At 38.0% G+C, this 25,169-nt stretch overlaps 1 protein-coding gene across 9 annotated transcripts; it reads left to right on the plus strand.

The window, feature by feature from the left end:
- Positions 1–11,318: 11,318 nt before the first annotated feature.
- Positions 11,319–23,030, plus strand: LOC132636090 (polypyrimidine tract-binding protein homolog 3-like). Of its 9 annotated transcripts, XM_060352769.1 has the most exons (16): positions 11,319–11,473; positions 12,526–12,647; positions 12,779–12,858; positions 13,462–13,533; positions 13,638–13,714; positions 18,108–18,189; positions 19,596–19,719; positions 20,001–20,065; positions 20,168–20,217; positions 20,333–20,374; positions 20,486–20,537; positions 20,621–20,669; positions 20,752–20,765; positions 21,853–21,960; positions 22,079–22,222; positions 22,499–23,030. In XM_060352769.1, exons 2-16 carry the CDS (start codon positions 12,614–12,616, stop codon positions 22,886–22,888), a joined length of 1,383 nt encoding a protein of 460 aa, XP_060208752.1. In that variant the 5' UTR covers positions 11,319–11,473; positions 12,526–12,613; the 3' UTR covers positions 22,889–23,030. The 9 variants fall into 9 exon arrangements, with proteins under 9 accessions (XP_060208752.1, XP_060208757.1, XP_060208749.1 ...); XM_060352774.1 differs by lacking the exon at positions 12,779–12,858 and having other exon boundaries at positions 12,526–12,598; XM_060352766.1 differs by lacking the exon at positions 12,779–12,858 and having other exon boundaries at positions 12,526–12,590.
- The last annotated feature ends 2,139 nt before the right edge of the window (positions 23,031–25,169 follow it).

A 25,169-nucleotide genomic window follows, 5' to 3' on the forward strand; every position in this document is an offset into this window, starting at 1 on the left:
GCTTATGGGGTCACCTATAAAGGTTCTACGGACATTCTATAGCTTTTCAAGGAGTTTAGAGAAAGTCTACATACTTTCAGGAAAAGCATATCAAAATGGTTCAATTCTACTGAAGGAAAAACTGAGATTTTCTCTTGCGGATTCCAATGGCCAAGAAGGTCTTTTGAGGCCCGAATCCGATCCTAAAACACTTAGACATGCCAAAAGAAGGATCGGGGTAGCTTTACATACCTTTCAAGCTCCTTACGCCTTTCTAAACTCACTTCCCGTTTCGTCAAAGATCTGCAAATGGTCAAGTTTGCCAATTGTAAGTTATAGATGCTACAAATTCAATTCAACTCTTATTTGTCCACCGAAATTTCGGCAGCACTTCCCCTATACATATAGCACCCCCGAGCACTTAACTCGGCTCACAATCATCAACAACAACCCAAGCAACAACATCAACATCAACAACAACATTAGAAACACAATATGGCAACACTAGTTCTACTTGCCGACATAATGTCATAACCTTTACTTTAACCTTAACTTTCAAACTATTCTCAACAATTTCACATTCATTATCAATCTAGATTATCACAACATAGTTTAAAAGCATTTCATATCGTTTTCCACAAGATATTCATACGATGTACATAATATACAAACTTTCCGCCAAAGTCATAACGCATTCGAAACTTCTAATCTTTGACTTACGTATTCATAACATGATTCCATCTTCCAAATTCATCAATACCCGTCATAATTTGCAACCTAATAACTTCATTTTCATAATGTCGCAAGATCATACTTAAACGACATAAGTTTTCTACATTCCATTTCAAAGTAAACTCATATCGTTTTACTTTCATTTATATTGCAAGAATCACAATAACACAATTAACACACTAGACGAACTTAATCCATTTCCATTCCACACACCCCATACCACACAGCCAAACACCCCACTACCAACTACTATCCAATTCATTCAATTTTCATTTCCAAGATGTATTTCATCCCATCCACAACTAGAATATGATATAAATTCAACACCTTACAATTATACACATACATATATATACACGGCCACATGCCTATATACATATCCACTCGGTAAACTTCTATTTTTCCGTACAAACAACTCATTCTCACATACTACAACACAAACAAAACTTCATAACACAATAAAAAGGAATGAATCCTTACCTTTTTCTCTAGTCTTCTTTACTTGAACTAGTGATCAAATTGAGGAACCAAGTGCTTCTTCCTCCAAGACAACTACACCAAGTTGAAGAGGCTACCCAAATTAGTAGGAAAACCACAAAATATGAATTTTTGAAGCAAGATTTTTGAGGCTTATTTTTGCACTCCAAAGCCGAAACCCTCTTCTCTTTCTCCTCTCTTGTTTTGTTTTTCTTGTCTTCTAAATTTTTCTTGAACTTTCAATGTATCTTATAGCCCCTTAATTAAATTGTCACATGGTTGCCATGTGACTTGGGTTTGGGCCAAGTATGTTGGCCGACCACCCCTTATGAGTTGGGCCCAAATTTTTCTTTCAATTATTTGGGCCCAATGGATTATAATTCCCGTTTTGTAATTCCCGAAACTAATTTTTGAAATCCCAAATTTGCCCTTAGCATTCCTCGACACTTCCATATTAATATTCTTTTCATAACAACCCAAGGGTTACATAAATTCAATTATGACCTTATTTCATACAAGTCTAAATTATTTCCAATTTTCCAAAGGTGTGAAAACACGGGATATAACAAAAGAGATATGATATGATGATGCCATGTTGTTAATGATGTTAATTATTGCTCACACTCACCTTATGTATCATTTCCTTCTAGGGGAGGCAGAATGCTTATATATGTTCATAATGGAATCGAGGGTTCACAACCTTACGTCACCTCGATAGAATGTAGTCGTGCTAGAGTCTTTATGCATGTATGATGACAAGTATATTTTGATAAGCATATTATTATAAGTATTTTATGATAAGCATGTCATGATTGCATCACACCGGGCCTAGTTGGCTTGGCAGTCACCGCCAAGGCGGGCAGCTATACGGATACACCATGACCTTTTGGCATGGGCAGACACCACTAGTGGGCGGCATGAGATGGTACCCCGGACGCGGGAGGCCTGGACGCGGGCTATGTTATTGATTATCACACCGTTCCGATATGGACGGGCAGCTTACATATTATGCATATATGATATGGTGATGAGTATGAGTAAGACAGCATGCATCACTTCTCTTATGATTGTCATTCAGATCCAGATGTTTCGTACTGATATTCTCATTATGTTATTGTTGTCTTTCTTCATTGTGTATGCCTCTCATACTCAGTACAATATTCGTACTGACGTCCGTTTTCTTTGGACGCTGTGTTTATGCCCACAGGTAGACAGGGAGGTGAGCTAGATCCAAATCCATAGTAGTTGTTAGCTGATTGAGAGCACTCCATTGTCCGGAGGTGCTTATGCTCATTCTTTTGGTATATATGCATATTTTGGGCACGACGGAGTCTTGTTCCGTCTATGTGTATTCAGTCTGTCAGTAGAGGCTCGTAGATACGCAGTGTGGGTTAGATGGTCTCACAAGATGTTGTTATATGTATATATTATTTTGATGGCCGAGAGGCAAGTGTATAAAAAGCATTTATGTTTTCATATAAAATATAATTTTTCTACAATGTGTGTACAAAGTTAATAAAAAGGCAGTAAATGAGTAAGATGATAGTAGACCAAGCGGTGCTCGGTGGCTAGCTCCGGATACCCGTCGCGGCCCCTAGCTGGGTCGTGATAGCATCACACCGGGCCTAGTTGGTCGGGTAGTCACCGCGAAAGTGGGCAGCTATACGATTCACCATGGCCAGTTGGCATGGTCAGACACCACTAGTGGGCAGCATGAGATGGTACCCCGGACGCGGGCTAATGTTACTGATTATCACACCGCACCTATATGGTCGGGCAGTATATATATATATATATATATATATATGATATGCATACATGAGATGATGATAAGCATAAAAGTAAGTCAGCATGCATTACTTTTTATATGATTCCCAGTCAGGCACAGTTGCTCCATACTTGAGGCCTCTTTTATGTTCTTGATGTGTTGTTGTTGCTCATGCCTCTCATACTCGGTACAACATTCGTACTGACGTCCGTTTTCTTTGGATGCTGTGTTCATGCCCACAGGTAGATAGGGGGGTGAGCTCGATCCGGATTCTTAAGAGTTGTCAGCTGATTGAAAGCACTCCATTGTTCGGAGGTGCTTATGATTATTTTTTTGGCACATATGTATATTTTGGGCATGACGGAGTCTTGTTCCGTCTACATGAATAGTATGTCAGTAGAGGCTCGTAGATGCGTAGTGTGGGTTAGATGGTCTCACAAGTTTATTACAGCATGCATGTATATATTATATATATTATTTTGATGGCCTAATGAGGCATTTGTATATATATATAGACTGATTGTGTTTTCCACCGGAAAATGATTTTCATACAATTATGAATGATAAAGAAGCGTAAATGACTATGACAAGTGAGGAAATAAGGGGTGCTCGGTGGTCAGTCTCGGGTACCCGTCGCAGCCCCTAACTGGGTTGTGACACCCTCTGCGAGGAATAAAGGATTGATTATAAAAATAGAGGTAATAAGATAAATTGTGGAGGAAAGAATGTAAAGGAATAAGTACGGGCATAGAAAGAAAAGGAAATATACGAAGTACGCGTGCTTAAGAAGTAGTCGTGTTATGGTTAAAGGAAGATGCATCTCCTACGAATATCCTGTACCAAGTTAGAACGAGGAAAACATATGAAGTAATGAGTTGAAAAGAAAAAGGTGGCCATGAGTTATGAGTTTACCGTACGACGATAAAGTGATAGAGTAAAGCTATCATTAACGACAAATACAATATGATTATGATGGGTTTTGAAATCAATGTTGAGTGCAACGCAAAAGTAAAAGAGTATGAGACATAAGGGGTATTAGTTGTGCATGAGACTTAGGCCCTGGAAAACAAAGATAACGTTACAAGTGAACTTTGAGCACCGAAGAAGAGGGCAAGTAACATTGCATGGATGGTATGGATAACTAGACATACTACTATTGTGAGCATCCCTATGGGGCAAGAAATTTTTAATTGGAGCGGATTTAGACATTGACTCATAACTACCAGATGAGCTAAGTAAAATACATCCTCATTCGGATTGCTGTGTCGGTTGTATTACTTGATTACAAAACTGCAAGATGGGTATGTTAAAACTTCACACATGAATTATCGTAGCTTTAAATTAAGGGAAACAGTATGAATAAGATGTAGTATAGTAAGGGGTATATGAATTCAAGATTTGAAGGTGAGGCAACGGATTTGAGAATGGTACAAGTAAAACCTTTAAAGGGGGGAAGCGAGTAAAGAGGATACAAGTGTAGAGATTGAAACGATGGACCCTAAGATATGACAGATATAGACTCTAAAACAAAGAGTGAGAGTTATGCAGAAATGAGTTTAATAACTAGTAAATGAACGAACACGAATTGAGCAAGCATCTGAGACTGTACGGGAAATCATTCATGAAGACCTTGAACCACGTGACATTGAGAGAGAATAACTCAAGGGGTATTGTAAAGGATGACGATGTTATACTAGAATAGAGGCAAAGGCACTAACGGTAAAGTCGTGATTAATGATATTGCGATTTATAAGCGACAAGTAAGAAAGGGACCTAAGGTTTTCTATAGTAGAACCTAAGATATGATAATCAAGGGAAAAATAAAGGAAGGAAAAGAGCATGGCGAGATAAGTTACTACAGATAGACAAAGGAGTTTAGGGGTATATAATCACCGAGCCTAGCCATGGTCGGGTACGCGAAACACCAAACCTTCGTGGTCGGGCATGCTATGTAAATGATATGAATATGAATATGACTATGGATACGATATTTAAATGAGTACGATTATGAATACAGATACGGATATGGATACATGTATATGTATAGATGCGTATGTACATGAATCACGCAAGAACAATTATGTAACTTACAAGTATTTATACGTCGCCAATGAAATCAAGTGGGTACTTAAAAGAGGAGTAAGAGGTAAGCAAGAATAGTGTGATCATGATACTCCGGGTCATTTGAAGGAAAATATAGGGCGAAATTTTCATAGAATCCCAGATAGTTTAACATTCGAGGACGAATGTTCCCAAGGGAGGAAGAATGTTACACCTCGGAAAATTTTCCGTTCATGCACCGTCTATCAAAGGGAACGACGTATACGATGTTTTGATGAGTAAGAAATAATATTTGATGATTCTAAATGAGATTTCAAAGACATTTGAGGTAGGAGACGAAAGTTGTTAAGGAAAGCAAGGTATATTTTGTGTGTCGAGCAAGAATTACGAGTATCAAATTAATGATGGCTTAATGATATTTTGGAGAAGAGTTATAATGTCCCTTAGATTGGTAATGAAGTGTTAAACAAGTGCCAAGAAGGTTCCATAAGGATTGGAGATCAAATGAAACCACGAGGACAACTTCGGAAAAGTTGTGAGTTACGGGACCACCTTACACGGACCGTCGAATTTTATACGGACCGTATAAGGGTCCGTATAACCCAACAGAAAGAATGTTTTCCATGGAAATAAACCACGGACACTTATACGGACCGTACAATGTTATACGAACCGTATAAGTGGTCCGTATAATGCCCGACGGACTGATTTAGTTGCAAGTATAAATACATGTTCCCACTTTTATTTTCTCATTCTTTCCACTTCTTCATCTCTCTCAAGACTACTAGAAGGTTCTAACTATGTCATCAACATAAATTCAAGACAAATCAAAGGTTCATATCATAAATCTAAGAGAATCAAGTGCAAGAAACTCACTAGGGTTCATCCAAGACAAGAAATCTCTTTGGAAGTGGAACTAGGGTTTTGCTCAAGTGAAGTGTTTCCACCAAAAGCTCATTCTCATACTATCGAAGGTAAGTTTTATGATCAATTCATGTTGTTTAAGGTATTTGAAAGTTGAAACACTTGGATTGTAGAAGGATATAGAAAAAATGGGTCATGAATGTGGGAATAATGTCATATTGAGTAATAGCTTGAATTGAGTCATGATTATTGATATATTGTGATTATGATTATGCTATAAATGATATTAAGAACATGGGGTAAACATTATATGCAAGAAAACATAGTAGTGTACCATGACCATGATTATAGAGGAATTGAAATAAAGTTAGGAAATGTGGATAATGTAAATGAATGAAGATTGTTGGTTATAATGTTGAGAATGTTATTATAAATGTTTGGGAGTTGATATACGATATGGAGAAAGTAGTAGAAACAAAGGAAATGCTGCCCAATTTTCTCTAGCTTTAGTAACCACGTTCATATAATCGATTAGCTAATGTTAATGTGAATTCTCTTGAAGGTAGAAATGTGAGCATTGAGGGGGAACAATCAAGCGATGGAATTGTTAAACGAAAGAGGTATGTAAGGCTAGTCCTTTCTTTCTAAGGCATGACTCTTATGGTATGAATCCTCCTATCTTTCCATGATTTTCCTACATATCGGGAATTATGAATCTACGAGTATAAAGAGCTTCTTATGAGATAAAGATGAGAGATACGTCATGAATACAAAAATAATGATGGTAAGTTTAAGCCTAGAGATTCTAAAGCTAGATATGATGTCTATGAAGTTAAAGATCCTACTTACGATCCCTTGATGTTGTTCATGGTGTACACTCACCTTAAAATGTTAGTTCCTTCAAGGTGAGATATGACGAATATGATCACTCCATAATGTAATCGGGGATTCTCGACCTTATGTCACCCCGATATTGTTATAGATGGTCTATAAGCTCTAATGCATGCCCTATGACCAATGCTCCGAAAAATTGCGAGTCTATGTTCATAGAGGATTTCACATGAGATAAAGGTAAGAGATATGCCATAGATGTGATGATGGTAATGATGAGCCTAAGTCTAGAGATTATAAAGTCTATCATACGATATTTATACAAAGTTCAAGCTACGAATATGATATGATTTTCATGGATTGTCTTTAAATTCAAATGCATGCTCTATGTAAGGTTATGATAAGCTTATGCGATGTATGTGATGGCAATGACGATGATGAGATATACCGAGCCTTGTTATGGTCGGGTACGGAAGACATGTATGTGATGTTGTCGAGCCACTACGTGGCCGAATACGAATAATGTTTAATGTGTATGAGCAGATACGATACTATAATATATATATATATATATATATATATATATATATATATATATAATGATGTTAAGTTATGGTAAGATTATGATATGCCTATGAGATGTGTAATAATGATGAGTTTATGTTGATTATATGACGATATGATTGCACCGTGCCTAAATGGCCGGACATGTCACCGCTAAGGCGAGCTGCTTATGATTCCATCGTGCCTAAATGGCCGAACATGTCACCGCTAAGGCGGGCTGCTTATGATTCCACCGCTCCTAGAAGGCCGGACACGATCACCACTAGCGGGCGGCATATGATGGTTACCCGGACGCGGGTTAACGATGATGGTATATATACGATATGGTAATGTATGTGTTATGACGATATACGTACTACGAATATATATATGTATGAAAGGTATCCACCCTTAAAAGTACGTAGGTTATGTCTCCATCTTATGTCTTATGATTTCTCTATTATGTTCATTTCATTCATGCCTTACATACTCAGTACAATATTCGTACTGACGTCCGTTTTCTTTGGACGCCGTGTTCATGCCCACAGGTAGACAGGGAGGCGACCCAGATTTATAGAAGCAGATGAGCATACTTTTGAGAGCACTCCATTATTCCGGAGGTGCCATTGATTTACTATTTTGTGTACATATATGTTTTGGGCACGACGGGGTCCTGTCCCGTCCATATGTCTAGTACTCTAGTAGAGGCTCGTAGATATGTATGTATGGGTAGCACGGTCTCATGATGCTATTATTGTATGTATATTATGTGGATAGCCAAAGAGCTTATGTATATAAAGGTAAATATGTTTCCGATGAAAATGGTTTTCCTATGATAATGAGCATAAGAAATACGATTGTACGCAGAATGAGTAATAGAACGAGTGGTGCTCGGTGGTTAGCCCCGGGTACCCGTCATGGCCCTAGCCGGGTCGTGACATAAACTTCTTGAAGCCTTCCTTTTCTACAAAGCTAAATGGCAGTTCATCAATAATTATCATCTCAACTAAAGCCCTCCTAATTAATTGTTGATCAAATTCCCAATGCTCATCTAGCTCATGCTTATCCTTAGATGGAAAATGTATCTTTTTCTGAGTGGGAGGTTTAATAAGGGATTTATATGCAATGAACCTCTCTATATGTTGTCTCAATCCCGTCATCCCATTTGCAGTTGCAGCAGCAAGATCTTTTTTACAATACTTACACTTCGCTCTATCAATTCCCTGTACAACAACCTTCTCATAATGATCCCAAATAACAGATCTAGATTGCATTTCTTTTCTTTTCTTTGTCACCTGGGTGTCAAGTGAGTTATCATTGCTATTAGTATCATCTGTATTAGGTATGCTATCAGTAGAATCGGCAACACTTAATTTAGTTTCATCCGCCATCTATGAAAATTAAAGAGAAAATATAAGGCATTGTAGGCCAGCACGTTAAAAACCAAAAGCTCAATGAAAAATAACAGCATAACCACCAGGTATGATAAAAGTCTTTTTCTTTTTTCCATATACATAGAAATCAAACAACTACCCATTTAATTACAACAAATTCACAACCACAACATAATTATCATGTTACAACAATCAAAACAGTAGCAAGAAACTCACATCAACAAGATAATACACAAAACAGTGAAACACCATAAATTCACCATAGACGACATAACAAGCAAAACAAAAGATACCAAAAAGCACCATAAATTCACAACTAAAAGAGCAAAATAATAACGACCCAATTGACAACAAGCAGAGACTTAAAAAGCACGACCAAAACATATAGCTTGCTAATACAATTCAACCTTGTTTCCATCTACGAGTACAGTTTACAAGTCTGAAACTCTAATTTTCCCCTCGAAGGTGCCCATGTTTTGCTGGTGAAGAGGGGACATGAATATGATACTCTCTGACAAGCTTTACTATCACAAACACTGGATTATACATTTCACAACTTTTTACCATATTTACAAACGTTTTTGCAAAGACTACCGTCTCAATATTTTAGTTGTTTCCTAGATTACCATAACAATCCTTTGAGATGGTAAAACTGAAATTGCTAGTAATGTTTTATTTAAGAAATAAGTGTGAACATTTCTAAGAAATACACCAATGGATAAGTACACTATTTTATTTAAAAACCAAAACACAACAGCACACACAAGAAAGAACAGATGAAGTCGAACTCGATGAAGTCGGTTAGAAGAAGTGAGAGAGAGAGAAGTCGCTGCCAGAAGTGAGGACTGAGGATTAGGAGAAGTGAGAGAGAGAAATACTTACTTTGTTACCGGAAGTGAGAGGATTAGGAGATGAAGTCGCCGTCGGAACTCGGAAGAGATGAAATTGCCGCTGTGAAGTGTGAAGTTTGAACTCTCTGAAGTCTGAAAATTAGGGATACATTCATACAAAAGAGTGAAAGAGGGCTTAGGTAATTAGGGATACAAAAGACTGAAAGAGGGCTTGGGTTTCTTTTTCTTTTGGGCTTAAATTTAATGGGCATGGACTTGAACTATTTAATATTTTTTGGTTAATATATAAAATTTCGGTTTAAACCGAATATCCGAAAAATCGAACACTAAACCCCGAACACTGAACCGAACTCCGAAATTTCTGAAAATCGAAACCGAACCGAAAACCCGAAAAATCGAACACTGAAAAAATGAATTAATTCGGTTCGGTCCGGTTTTTCAGTTTTCGGTATTTATGCCCAGCCCTAATCTCTCCTTTTTCCTGAACTATCACTATGTCTATGTATTAAACTACACCTATCTCGAAGTTGATTAGACCAACTATCAGTTACTATTTTCTTTTTTTACTTGAACTATGGATATTTACCCCCTGTTTGGATGGTGGTTTCCTGTGGTTCATTAATGTATGATTTTCTATGAAACCATGTTTGTTTCTATTGTTCTTAAAATTATGTGGTATGGTGTTGTAAACCTGTGGTTCATTCCATAGTTATATAACCATGAAAAGTCCTAATTTTTGAAACCACGGATTTGGTGATTTTTTCGTGGTTACATATTTCATTTCTCCATTATACCCCACCCCACTCCCACCCTACCATTGACCCCACCGCTGCCCCACCCTCCACCATCCATCCCACCCCATCCCTGCCCCACCCTCCACCATCCATCCCACACCACCCCTACCCTACCACTCACCCCCACGCCACCCCACCCCTGCCCTACCACCCACTCCCATCCCTAACTACCTCACTCCTCTGCCACCCACCCTAACCGCCACCCACTACCCCTCACCACCGCCCAACCCCACCCCACAACAACTCACCCCCACCCTACCACCCACTTCCCCCACCCTTATCCTACAACCACCCACCCCTCCACCACCCCCACCCTCATCCCACAACCACCCACCCCTCCACCACCCCCACCCACTACCTACTTATTTTTTAAAGTTCCTATTTTATTCTTTACCTGAATTTTATTAATATATATAAACTAATTTCTAATTAAGGGCTAAGGGTATTTTAGTAAACTTACAAGTTATTATACAGTATCATACAATCAAACCAAACAATACAAATGTTATTAAACCACAACAAACGATGCAGTCTATCCAAATATGGTGTTCATTAATACAGTAAAATACAATATAACACCATACTGTACTATACCATATTGTACATTAGTGAACCCAGGGAAACAACCATCCAAACAGAGGATTACTCAATTAGGTGCGTTTGACCATAAAAATTATTCACTTTTTTCCGATTTTTTTTTTCACTTCTTTTACTTTTAGAGTTTGGCCATAAAAACTATTCACTTTTTTCCGGAGTTGTACTCCGGAATACTAAAAACAAGAAAAACTTGTTTTTAAAAAAATTTCAACTTTTTTCACTTTTTTACACTACGTTTCACCAAAAACTACAATTTCAAAAACTATGGCCAAACACAACTCCAACTCTAACTCCAACTTCAAAAATTTCAAAAAAAGTGATTTTTTTTTTATATTTATGGCCAAACGGGCCCTTAATTTAATTAATGTATAGATAGATAATGATAGTTCTGTTAAGACAAAATAATTGAAATGTGAAACTAGCAATAACATATGTTCAAGTGTGTTTTTAATGATTATCTCTGTCTATCGTTATCTGACTTCAAAAGGGCTTCGAGAAAAAATAAAATGAAAAAAATCCCACATGTCGTACACCAAACCCTAGTCCCTCTCGGCCCCTCACCCACTTCCTCCCCATCTGAAGGTTAGATCTAAAGCTCAGTTTCATGTGTAATGTGTTTATCCACTTTTATTATACTCTTAATTCACTTACACTGACTTCTCAAACTCTGTATTATGTGCTAGTCAACGCAATCTTGAAGTTTTCTTGAAAGGTTTTTAATTTTTTTTTTTAAAGGTGCAATCTTGAAGTTCTTGATATGTGCTATTTTTTTCCCTCTGGGTAGGAAAATCTGATCAAAATAGTTGGGTTTTCTTGAAAAGGCGTAACGTGTATCCAGTAAGACTTGAAAAGCTGAATCTTGTTCTTATTTTGCTAACTAGGATAAGCTTATTTTTTTCTTATTTTAGCGGAAAACCTTAATTTTTTTAGCTATAGAAGCTGAATCTTGTTTTTATTTTACTATTTTTAGTGCACATTTGATTCTTTAAATGGGAAAAAAAGATTGAGAAAGAACTACTATGTTCTGTTAGTATAGGTAAATAAATTAGCAGCAAATGAAAGATTTAAGTAATTACGTTCTTTCCATCATATTGGAGAATTTTAGAAGCTCGAAAAGCGATGTTCCTTTGTCTAAAGGAGTAGAAAAATGGAGCTATCATGTCATGTCTACACTTAATTTAAGAATAGTTAGGCGTTTGGCCGTAGAAACCAAATACTTTTCACTTTATTTGGAACTAAGTTGGGAGTTGTGTTTGGTCATAATTTTTGTAAATAATATTTGGTTGTTTGAATGTACTGAAAGTGAAAAAAGTGAAAAAAGGGTTTTAGGTGTTTTACATGGCCAAGCTTTGATTTTCAAATTAAGTGAAAAGTTTTTCCGGAAAAAAGTGAATAATTCTCATGGACAAACGGGTCCATATATCTGCCTCTTTGACATACCATTACTTACAAAATAAGATACAAAAGTTGGGTTGTTTGCTGCAAGTTCTGTTTTCTTTCTTTTCCTGAAGCCTTTTTTCCACAGTTGCGAATTTCTGTCTTATATGTGCTTAATCATTCCTCAGCACTCTCTACTTTATGCTTTTTAGTAGTTTATATATTTCAATTTGTTTCATTGTTTTGTTGTGATTCAGGTAAAAAAATGTCTGATCCTTCAAAGGTCATTCATGTTCGCAATGTGGGGCATGAGATCTCAGAGGTAGAGTGGTAGGATCTTTTATAATGATTACTTGTGTCCCTTATTTTTGTTTGATAGGTAGCTACTTTGATGTGTGATCTGTGAGCTCCAAATTTTCATAAGCAAGTTGTTTTTCTATTTGGAGTGTTTTGACATCTTTTTCTTTACATGATTAGCTTAAGTTCATATGTGTATTTTTTTTTGATAAGTGTGGTATTCGGGCCAGCTTGCGCGCACCTCGACTAATTCCACGGGATACCTGTCACCTCCCACAAGCAATAGGTACCAGGTAACTCTATCCACCAAGGCTAGAACAGATGGGAAGAAATCACCGGATTTGAACCTGAGACCTCATGGTGCTCAACCCACTTCATTGACAACTAGGCCACACCCTTATGTATTATTAGTATAAATGAAAGTGCTTTACCCCTGTACATTCTCTCTAGTTTCTTGTTTTTTGACAAGTAACGGACATTCTCTAATCAAAGAGCAGGGTATATAGTGTAATGGTGTTTTTTTTTTGGGGGTGGGTGAGAAAGACATACTGAAACGGATGCAGAAAGAAAGTCAGTTTGTGCATTCTTGAAGATCAAGTCACTGCTGTTTCTTAACCCCTCAGCTCTTAGTTTATGGCCAAGACTGAGTTCTGAAAAAGAATCAGTTTGCAGTAATTCGGCTTCTGTAGTGATAGTGTTTATTCAGCTCTTCTGAAAGAGCGGTACTCTTTTTGCTTTAGCAATAGTAAACATTGGATCTGAAAGTGGAGAGAATTACTTCCGTTGAGCTCATTAATTTGGAATCAAGTAGATCTTTCTCCAACTCCTGATACGCGAAAACAACGGTTTTGATGAAAACTAAGTGATATGTAGTTTGATTTTTTGTTCTTTTCCAGAATGACTTGCTTCAACTATTCCAACCATTTGGCGTCATTACTAAACTTGTAATGCTTAGGGCAAAAAATCAGGTGCTTCTTTCATACTTGCACACTGAATGGCATCATGATTTATTAAATTACTGGTCAATTTTTTCTTTTTTTTTTTTAACTTTTTTACTAACTTGTGCTTTTAGGCCCTCTTGCAAATGCAAGATGTCCCTTCAGCTGTAAAGGCAATGCAATTCTACTCAAATGTTCAACCCAGCATAAGGTACCTTGTAAAACAGAAACTAGTATTCCGTTTGGAGAACTCTATGTGAAACTTTTTGAATAATCTGTGTTTTTGTAGAATTTCAAGAAGAAGAGAAAGTATTCTTTGTATTTCTTAATAATTTACATCCCATGACAATGGGTATGTATACAATAATTCCTATAACTAAATAAAGAAAGAGAATATTACATAATCAAAGAGAATATTACACAATCATTACATAATCAATCTTTATCAATTACTCCTATAATTATGTTAGGAAATCCATATCAATCAACACTCCCCCTCAAGTTGGGGCAAAGATGTCGCACATGCCCAACTTGCAAACTAGTGTATGGAAAGTCCGTTTGGTGAGGCCTTTGGTAAACACATCAGCTAGCTGCTTTCCTGATGACACATGGAACAAACTCAAGACACCATCTGTAACTTTTTCTTTGATGAAGTGTCGATCAATTTCAACATGCTTTGTTCGGTCATGCTGAACTGGATTATGAGCTATGCTGATTGCAGCTTTGTTGTCACAATACAAGGAAATCTTTCCCTTTTCAGACAATCTCAATTCCTCTAATAGCTTTCGTAACTATAAAAGTTCACAAACACCCTGAGCCATAGCTCTATATTCTGCTTCCGCACTTGATCTAGCAACAACACTTTGCTTCTTGCTTCTCCAAGTGACTAGGTTTCCTCCTACGAGTGTACAGTAACCGGATGTAGATCTTCGGTCATCTAGAGATCCTGCCCAATCCGCATCTGTAAAGGCTTCTATTTTGAGGTGACCATGTCTGGAGAAAAGTAGACCTTTCCCTGGCGCGGACTTCAGATACTGCAAAATGCGAAAAACAGCTTCCATATGAGGATCTCGAGGATCATGCATGAACTGACTCACCAGGCTGACTGAATAAGCTATATCTGGTCTAGTGTGAGAGAGATAAATGAGTCTTCCAACCAACCTCTGATATCTCTCCTTATCAACTGACTTTCCAACTCCACTTTGTAGTTTGTGATTGCTTTCCATGGGTGATTCTGCTGGCTTGCAACCTGTCATACCAGTTTCTTTCAAGAGGTCCAGAATATACTTTCTTTGGGAAATAAAGATTCCTCTATTTGATCTAGCAACCTCGATACCCAAGAAGTATTGCAATTTTCCAAGATCCTTGATCTCAAATTCTTGAGCCAACAACTTCTTCAATCGGGTCATTTCTTCCTTGTCATCTCCTGTCATTACTATGTCATCAACATAAACTATGAGAAGAGTGAGTTTACCCTTTTGATGTCTTATGAAAAGAGTGTGATCAGCATTGCTTTGTTGGTAACCGAAAGAGATCATTGCTTGACAGAATTTGTCAAACCAAGCTCTGGGAGACTGCTTTAGTCCATACAAGGCTTTCTTCAGTCTGCATACCTTTCCTTGACTTTGTTTATTACCAAAACCAGGAGGAATCTCCATATACACTTCTTCTTCTAAGTCTCCATAAAGAAATGCATTCTTCACATCAAACTGCTGTAAGTCCCAATCAAGATTAGCTGCACAAGACAAAAGAATTCTAATGGTGTTCATTTTTGCAACAGGGGCAAATGTCTCTTGATAATCCACTCCATAGGTCTGAGTAAATCCCTTAGCCACCAATCTCGCTTTGAATCTTTCAATCGAACCATCAGCTTTATGTTTCACAGTGAAGACCCATTTACAACCAACTAGTTTTTTGTCTGGAGGTGGTGTGACAAGTTCCCAAGTCTCATTCTTTGACAAGGCCTTCATTTCTTCAAGCATAGCTTGCTTCCATTTGGAATCTGCAAAAGCTTCCATCCAATTCTGGGGAATAGACACAGAAGAAATAGACAAGGCAAAAGCTCTATAGGAGGGAGACAAAGAATTATAAGAGACAAAGTTAGATAAGGGGTGTTTGGTGCAAGATCTGACTCCTTTCCTGTGAGCAATAGGCAAATCTAACTCATTAGGAACTATAGATGACTCACCAGATGAAGAATGTTCGGCTTCGGTAAATTGCATGATAGCTTTTTCTGCTCTATTCCTCCTTGAGTAAGTTATCAAATCAGGCCTATCCAAACGACCAACAGCCTCCCCCTGAATTCTTTCTCCAATTTCATTTTCTCTTGTTTCAACAATGGAATTAGGAAAAACCATATCTTCTTCCTTATAATTCTCCCCGTGAAGAGGTGATGGTGTAATACTGAAATAGGGCTCAGATTCTCGAAAGGTAACATCCATGCTGACGAAGGTTCTTCGGGAAGGAGGGTGATAACATTTGTACCCTTTCTGTGTTGGAGAATACCTAATAAAGACACACTTAAGAGCTCTACGATCAAGTGTGAACAAAGCAAACACATCCAAATATCTTGGGAGGAACAGTATAGTCATTTCTACCCTTTAAAGCTTCCAAAGGACTCTGAAAGTTGAGAGTTTTAAGTGGCATTCTATTGATGAGGTAGGCTGCTACTAGAATGGCATCCCCCCAGTAAGGTTTTGGCAGATTCATGGTAAACAAAAGGGATCTTGCTACTTCTAACAAATGCCTATTTTTCCTTTCAGCAACCCCATTTTGTGCACTAGTATAAGGACAACTAGTTTGGTGGATTATCCCAAAAGACTCCAAGTAAGCTCCAAAAGTTTTATTCATGTATTCTGTACCATTGTCAGTTCGAAAGATCTTTATCTTAGCCTCAAATTGAGTACAGATCATCTTATGAAATGACTGAAAACATGTGAAAACTTCACTTTTGGCTTTCAACAGATATACCCATGTTATTCTAGTGCAACAATCAATAAAAGTAACAAACCATCGACTACCAGACAAAGAAGGTGTTTCAGTAGGGCCCCATACATCAGAATGAATGGTCGAAAAAGGAATTGTGCTTTTATTGTCACTCAGAGGATAAGAGTTTTTTGTGTGCTTGGCATATTCACAAGTATCACAAGACAAAGATTCAAACTCAGTTCTGGAAAATAAACTAGGATATAACCTTTTTAAAGCAAAAAAGGAAGGGTGTCCCAACCGTTTATGCCACTGCATTATTTCTTGGTTGACATCCTTATTTGTTCCTAAATAAGCCTGGCCAGAATCTCGAGCTCCATTGATCAAATATAAGCCATCATACAATCTACCACTGCCAATCTTCTTCCCTGTTTGAAGGTCCTTAAAAACACAATGATCAGGAAAGAATTTTACACTACAGTTTAGTGCTTTTGTGATAGCGCTAACAGATAATAGATTAACAGGAAAGTCAGGAACGTGAAGAATGGATGATAAGGTAATATCAGGGGTACAAAGGAGTGAACCTGTTCCAGAGACGGGGGTTAGGGAGCCATTGGCTATTCGGACATAATCCCCTTTGGGACTAGGAGAGTAATTTTGAAGGCCTTTAGAAGAGCCTGTCATGTGTCTATTCGCACCAGAATCAATAATCCAGGAATTAAGCTGAGCACTAAAGGCAATACTTGACTGCACATAATTGAAACTAGCAACACTTGAAGAGTCAAGTTTGTTCAAAAAACGACGAAGTTGTTGAACTTCATCCGGAGACAAAGTCTCTCTAGAAGTAGCGTCTCTAAACGTCTCCACATTTTCTGCAATATTAGACTGACCAGCACTGATTTGTGAAAGAGTACTATTATCTGCTCCCTTTGTATCTCTCATAGTTTGAATAGTCATAGATCTAAATTATTTAGAGAAATATCTAACAGACAGATGCCGTGGGTAAACAATGTCGAAAAAAAAAATCTGAACCTGAAAAGTCGCCGGAAAACACGCCGTAAAAATCTGAAACAGTGGCTGCAGGTGCAAAATATTGCCGGAAAATAAAACTGCAGATCTCTAAAAACAGTAGATCTCGCCGGAAAAAATGGCAGCCACGCCGGAACCTTAATTTCCGGTGATCGGAAAAAATCAAAAACTGGTAGGGCTGACTCGGAATGTTCCAGTAACTCCAACGGAAGAAAAAAAAATCTGAAAAACTGACCGGAAGGAGCTTGTGTTGCGGACAGCCACCAAGAGAGAGAAAACTCGACCTCTTTGAGAAAAAAAGGAACCCTAGTGCTGCGAGGGAGATAACTCACCTCTAAAGGGTAGCAATGGCTCTGATACCATGTAGAATTTCAAGAAGAAGAGAAAGTATTCTTTGTATTTCTTAATAATTTACATCCCATGACAATGCGTATTTATACAATAATTCCTATAACTAAATAAAGAAAGAGAATATTACATAATCAAAGAGAATATTACACAATCATTACATAATCAATCTATATCAATTACTCCTATAATTATGCTAGGAAATCCATATCAATCAACAGTTTTCCAAGCTATAAGCTGCACAATTCTTATCAGAATGTTCTGTAGGACCTTGATTTGTGACTCCTTTTCTTGTCCTATAGGGGGAGGAATGTTTACGTTCAGTTTTCATCTCACCAAGAACTGACAACTATGGATCAAAATACACAAGGCCGTGGAGATGAGGTCAGTGATGTTCCTTTTTGTATGTTGGTTTGTGGATCACTGATATTAAACTCGGTCCTATACTGGACCGGGTGATTTACTGACAATTTTCTCTGTCCTCCCTACGACTTGAGTGCCAGCTCACTGTATTTGCATTGTTATTCTTTTTAATCCCGACGTGCATTTATCAGCTTCATGTTCAAGTGAGTGTTTTTTTTGTTATTGATAAGAAGAGAGTTGATTCTATGATTTATTCATTCTACAGCAGATTTAATCAGAAGCTTTCACTCTATAGCCATGGTATTGAAGAGTATTTCAAGGCTATTTTTTGTTACTTGACAAATAATAATGAAGTTCATTAGGATGTGAAATGACCATCTTTGTGTGTGTGTTGACTATAATGAAAACACGCCAAAATCTCAAGTATCAGACACAACTACTTATATAAAAAAGAACACTAGAATAATGTGATGTCTAGGCTCTAGCGCAAGTTATGGAAATCAATGGAGAAATTTTGAGATTACATGATTACACTAATGTGATAGACTAATTAGCTTTGACTTGAAACATTTCACTACATTAAGCTACTTGAGTGATTCTTCTCTTGCAAATGTCTAATAATAGAAATCATGCAATGGGGTTGAAGGTGCTCCAGTTTTGCCGACTAGCCAGGCAAGCAGAATAGTCTAATGGCTTGTTATTTGCATTGTGCCAAATCTTAGTTTTTTTCTTTGGGGAGGGGGTTTGTGCTGCACTATGTTGTTGCCAAAAACTGATCCTTTCAGTGCAGAACTTCAGTATATGGCCTTAAAAATACTCTAAGCGTCCTTGTACAGGCAATGTTTATACCTCTTGATGACTTCAAAGAGAAAGCAGGCTACTGAATCCATAGGACAAACTGTAAATTGGAAGAGGGATAAGGCAAGGATCAGATGACTGTGTAAGAATTAAAGCATGTGAGAGCCCTCCGTAGCCACCAGTTTTCATACTTCCCAGTATCCTCTCCAGTCATTATATTGATCTGACTGACTATCCAAAAGCAGGAAGAACCAGCATTGCTGTTCTAAAAATAATCTATTTGCTTCCTCCAGTTTTCACCTGATGCGACACTCTCCGGTAAGGCGCATGCGTCACTTTGTATGAAGTAATTTGGAGACATGACACATGGGTGATCAGGATGAGGCACTGGGCTAACAATCTGAAAGTCATAGTTATAACTTTCTGTATTCTCTTGCTTACTGTCATGCTCTTTTGTCATTATCTCTTGCTTCATGATCTGTCTTTATGCCTTTCTTTTAGTGCTGAACCAAGATGAAGCATTTCTTTTGTGTTCTTCTTTTCTCCTTTCTGTCATCTATTTCTCTCTATTCATTTCTTCTCTTCTCTCTCTATGATGCTCTGCTGTTTGGCTCTCTCTGGACTCTCAGCCTAATCGAATTCTCTTAGTCACAATACATCACATGCTATACCCTATGACTGTGGATGTGCTGCATCAAGTGTTTTCTCCACATGGATTTGTAGAGAAGATCGTCACATTTCAGAAGTCGGCTGGTCAGCACCTTCAAGTTTCTCTCTCTCTATGTTCTCAGTGTTCATGATTTGATTCTTGTTTTGGATTTAAGACTCTGGAATTTATGGAAGGATCAAGAGAGGAATGAGGATTTCTTTATTGTATCATAGGACTCCAATTATGGATGTAAAATCATTTGTTTTTCATTCTTATTTATCTGTTGTTTCATGGAGGGTATTTGAGCTTTCAATATTATGCTTGCATTCTGGCCATATCTTTGCGTAATCTCTCGTTTCTTCTGATATTTCTATGAACAACGTAGGTTTTCAAGCTTTAATCCAGTATCAAGTACAACAAAGTGCTGTTTCTGCAAGGAACTCACTTCAGGTGTGTTTGCGATATATAAGATCACTTGATTTATACGTATTTTTTCAGGCTGTTTTATTATTTGAGATAAAGTAAGCTTTAGTGCATACAATTTTCTTGTAGGGGCGTAATATATATGATGGCTGCTGTCAGCTTGACATACAGTTCTCTAAGTAGGTTTCAGCTCGATCTAAAATTTATAGTACTTGATCTCTGTATGCAAATGTTTCCGACTTTTTCTCATTTACTGTGATGGATGTCTTAACCATAAATTTATTTGTGATTCAGCCTAGATGAATTGCAAGTGAACTACAATAATGAACGTTCAAGGTACTTTCATTCAGTTTCATTGTTTTCTCTTCCCCCCTCATGCTCGTGAAAGAAGCTTTTATCCTCAGCTAGTTGGGACAACATTAACGTTGGGCTTTTTCATTTGTCTAGGGACTTCACTAACCCAAATCTACCATCAGAACAGAAGGGCAAATCTTCTCAAGTAGTTTATCTTGTCCTATTTTTACTAGGAAACTGTTTGTTTTCTACATGGGTTTGACTTCAATATTTTTCATTGTGTGACAGCAAGGATATGGAGACATGTACTCCTTCCAAGGTTCTGGAGCTCATGCAGGTGCTTAACGCTTATCTTATTGTAGTCAGTGCCAAATATTATTCTAGTTTGCTTACTGTATCTTTTCTTTTTGGTTTTCCAGGTGGATTTTCTCAGGTGTGCATCTATCTCATCATCTTTAAAGTATTTAAAAATTAAACATCTGGCGCTTATTTACCCGTGAGCTGTCAGATCTGGGTAGCTGAGTGTGACGTCGAAGCATCTTTGATCCTTCCATTAATTGTTCACCTCTGTGCTGATAATAGAAATTATCAGTATTTGTTATGAATTATTTATCGATATTATTATCATCATTATGCACTATATGTGATAGTACGTGAAAGATGATTAATGATGACGGAGCTGTATTTGCTGCTTCTAATGACACTCTTTTACCCCCAATCTCTCTCTCTCTCTTGTGTTTAAACATATTCCACAATGATGCCTCAACTAAAAACTAGTTGGGTTTGGCTTGATGAATCCTGACTAACATGTTGCTCCACTTCAATACATCACAATCTAATACTTAGATATTTAGTTCCCTTGCACTAACGATTCTCTACATTTTCTACTGGCATATACCATCTGGTCCGCAAACTTATCTAATCCTCAATACTTTTCTTGGCATCCTTTACTTCTGTTGACCTAATTCTACAGTATAGCTAAAGTTTCTACCAAGCATAGATCTTGTAGATATTTAAAGTTCTCTTCGTGATTCAAGTTGAAGGACTGATCAAAACTGCCTCTTGATATCTCCTTGATCTCATTATCTCTTTAAGACACTTCATCTTTTTTAAGTTCTTGCTCCTCTTCTTTCTTAGGCCTGCTAATATATACATTTCTTTCTCCCCTCCTGGCGTCCTAGCTTTTGGTACAAGCCATTAGGGCTTTTCCTCGAGCTTTGCTAGCCTTCTTAACTTCTTGAGCTTTGAACCTCCACATTCCACCTTGATTCTTATGGTTGAAGTAGTAATGAGATGATTGTACCCAACTATGTTTTACATCTCTGCTTTATCTTTAAGTCGTGGTTCCGTAATGATTCCCATCCTATTCGTACTTTATCTATTCCTCAATATATATTTTATAACCCGTGTTGCTACATTTCCCCCACCCCCACCTCCCTCGAAAGAAAACCCCTCTCATTTACACATGAATTGTAGTAGTAAGAAGTACTTCTAAGTTTGTTTTCACATTGTTTAAGTAGATGGGAAATGCTGAAGCAATTGCAGCTGCTTTTGCTGGTGGTTTGCCACCTGGAATTAGCGGGACAAATGACAGATGTACTATTCTTGTCTCTAATTTAGATGCAGATGTAAGCTTCTGATCTTTATCCTAGTATGAGTAACATAAGATTGTTTCTCCTTTTTATAATTTATTAGTAATTCATTCTACCTTGACAGTGTCTTCTGATTTTCTTTTCCTAATCACAGAGAATAAATGAGGACAAGCTTTTTAATCTGTGCTCCCTTTATGGAAATATTGTCAGAATTAAGATTCTGCGCAATAAACCAGATCATGCTCTGGTTCAGATGGGTGATGGATTCCAGGCGGAGTTGGCTGTTCACTTTTTGAAGGTCTGGTTGATATTCTCCTTTTCCGGATCTGTTATGTTTTGAGTTGAAGGTTATTTTGATTTGTTCCACTTGGTATCAGCTACCTAGATACCTTTCGGAGCATCCATTAGCTTCTTTGCTACTACTTTTCCTTCAATCTGAATTATGTCTATGGTCGACTGTTCTGATTGCCTCACTTCAGATTAGCCCTTATCTTTTGCTTCCTTTTATTAAGTCTATACGATTATGCATTATACTGAAGCTTCTATCAATTTCCCCCTCTGGATTTGGATATAGGGTGCCACGTTATTTGAAAAGCGCCTGGAAGTCAACTTCTCAAAGCACGCCAATATTACTACAGGACCGGACACACATGACTACTCAAATTCAAATCTCAACCGATTTAACCGTAATGCTGCTAAAAACTACAGGTACTGTTGCTCCCCTACCAAGATGATCCACCTATCCTCCCTGCCTCAGGATGTAACGGAGGCAGAGATTGTGGAACATTTGGAGGAGCATGGTCCCATCATCAATAGTAAGCTTTTTGAGATGAATGGCAAACAGCAGGCTCTTGTTCTTTTTGAAAAGGAGGAGCAGGCAACCGAGGCACTCGTATGCAAAAATGCTACATCTCTTGGTGGCTCAACCATCCGGATTTCATTTTCTCAGTTACAGAGCATCTGAGAATCCTTTGTGATAGGATGCAATAATGAGAACGATGTAATGTGCTTTCACTGATTTGTGTTTTTAGTTTCTGCTGCCTTATGGTGTACCCTTTCTGCCTCTACCAGCTATTGTACTTATTTTTATTGAGCTTATTGGTATTGCTTGTGTTTTTTGTAGAAATAGGATAGCTTAATTTCTGAGAGGTTTCTATCCATAATTTGTTCGGAGCTTGGAAGCCTATCTACCATTGCTCTTCATCTACCTTTCATTCAAAACAAAGTATATCTAGCATTTTTAATCACTTCGTCCTTGAAACCAAGAACTTCAATTTCATCTATTTTGGAGAATCACTTGTCGATAGTGCCAAAATAGAAATTCTTTGAAAATCATTTAAAAAAATTTAAGGATTTATAATAAAAAAAAAAAAAGGGAAGATAGTAGATGAAGGGCCATTGGAAAACTATAGTAGATGAAGGGCCATTGGAAAAGTTCTTTGGCCAAGTGCTTACTGCCATCCTCCCTTGTTATGATCGATTGTACGGTTGAGAGAGAGAGAGATACACAGACAAAAACGGTGAGATATAACTGATAGAACTAAAGAAACCGTTTTAGATGTATCCGAGCGGGAAACAAGAAACCTATTTTTAGATGGGGCATTTTTTACGGGGAAAAGGATCAAAAATACCTCTCTACTTTGACAAAAGTTTTAAAAATATCCTTTATTATAAATTTGGGTCAAAAATATCCCTCCTCTCATTAAAGTTTTTAAATATATCTGTTTTAACTGAAATCTTCAAAATAACTCAATTTTATTTTTAAACTCGCTCCATTTAAATTCGACTCAATTAAATAAAAAACACATATGAGTTACTCGCTCCTGTGCCTAGTGGCTCTAGATGTAGGACTCGAAAATAAGTTGGTCGCATATGAATTTTTTATGTAGTTAGGTCAGGTTTAAATAGAGCGGGTTTAAAAATAAAGTCGGGTTATTTTGGAGATTTCTATTAAGATAGGAGTATATTTGAAAACTTTAATGACGGAGAGAGAGGAGGGGAAGGGGGTATTTTTGACTCAAATTCCTTTTATATAACCCCATTATCATAGAAAAAAATCTTATATAATCCCTAACATTAGGTAATTTAAAATCAATATTCCTATAATTGGCTAAAACCAATTGAATGGGTGTGGAAATTTGATTAAAATAGGTTTATTCTGAGTTTATAACGAATGGATAGGTGACTTATGTGTTGGTTCGCCCACTAGGAGTTAGTGTGGGTGCTAGTCATGGCGGGTTGGGTCGTGCTATAGTTGGTATCAGAGCTTTAGATTCATCGATCTCGTCATACAAGGACATGTCTAGTAGAGTCTTGCGGATCGGTACGGAGACGTCTGCACTTATCTTCTAAAGGCTACCAGACACTAGGTATTTTTTTTTCTTCTTTCTTTTGTGCTACTTGATTCTAATTGGTATATGGATGATTTAAATTGGTATCTAACTATCCTTCATTCTCTCGCAGATAGCGAGAACACGCGCGGCAGCAGCAAGAGGCAGAGGTGGAGGCAGAGGAGCTGGTAGAAGGGCAGCCCTAGCTGGGGGCGGAGTCCCAGTAGTTGATCCCGTGCCTCCAGTGGTTCCTAATGAGGCCGCGGGAGATGCAGCCGCACCAGCTCAACCAGCGGCAGTGCCTGTTCCGCCAGGGGCTGCAGCTGCTCCTGGCAAACCAGATGCGATGGCACAAGTGCTGAATTGGTTGTATGGGTTAGCACAGGCCGGGGCTATACTAGCCGTCCCAGCAGGTGGGGGCGCAGGTATAGCAGCCCTAGGTCCGATAGAGCACAGGCTCCAGGGGTTCAACATCCCGCAGCAGTAGCACTATGCTTGGAGGAAGTTTTGGGTTTTGAGGCCTTTTCGAGGCCAATTGCAGGGCCGGTAATGACTGGTGAGGAGCATGATCTGTTTTAGAGGTTCACTAAAATGAAGACTCCTGTATTCTATGGTACTGAGTCAGAGGGTGCGTACGAGTTCATCATAGACTGTCATGAGAGGCTCCATAAGATAGGGGCTGTGGACAAGTACGGTGTAGAGTTTGTAACCTTCCAGTTCTTGGGTGATGCCAAGTTATGGTGGAGGGCATATGTGGAGTGCAGGCCAGCTGGGTCTCCTCCATTGACTTGGGTTCAGTTCTATTCAGTGTTCTTAGATAAGTATGTCCCGCGTACTCTGAGGGACCGAAGGAAGGATGAGTTTGCTAATATTGATTGGGGAAACTCGTTTGTTGTTGTTTATGAGTCCCGTTTC

The sequence above is a fragment of the Lycium barbarum genome, chromosome 4 (assembly GCF_019175385.1).
Source record: "Lycium barbarum isolate Lr01 chromosome 4, ASM1917538v2, whole genome shotgun sequence".
In the NCBI taxonomy this organism is placed as follows: Eukaryota; Viridiplantae; Streptophyta; class Magnoliopsida; order Solanales; family Solanaceae; genus Lycium; species Lycium barbarum.

Excerpts from the sequence above, each read along its gene's own strand:
- LOC132636090 (XM_060352766.1), top strand. The coding sequence starts at position 11,323 with ATGTTCAAGTGTGTTTTTAATGATTATCTCTGTCTATCGTTATCTGAC. Across the intron at positions 11,474-12,525 it reads CACTTCCTCCCCATCTGAAG|GTAAAAAAATGTCTGATCCT; the intron begins GTTAGATCTAAA and ends GTTGTGATTCAG. Across the intron at positions 20,538-20,620 it reads AGAAGGGCAAATCTTCTCAA|CAAGGATATGGAGACATGTA; the intron begins GTAGTTTATCTT and ends ATTGTGTGACAG.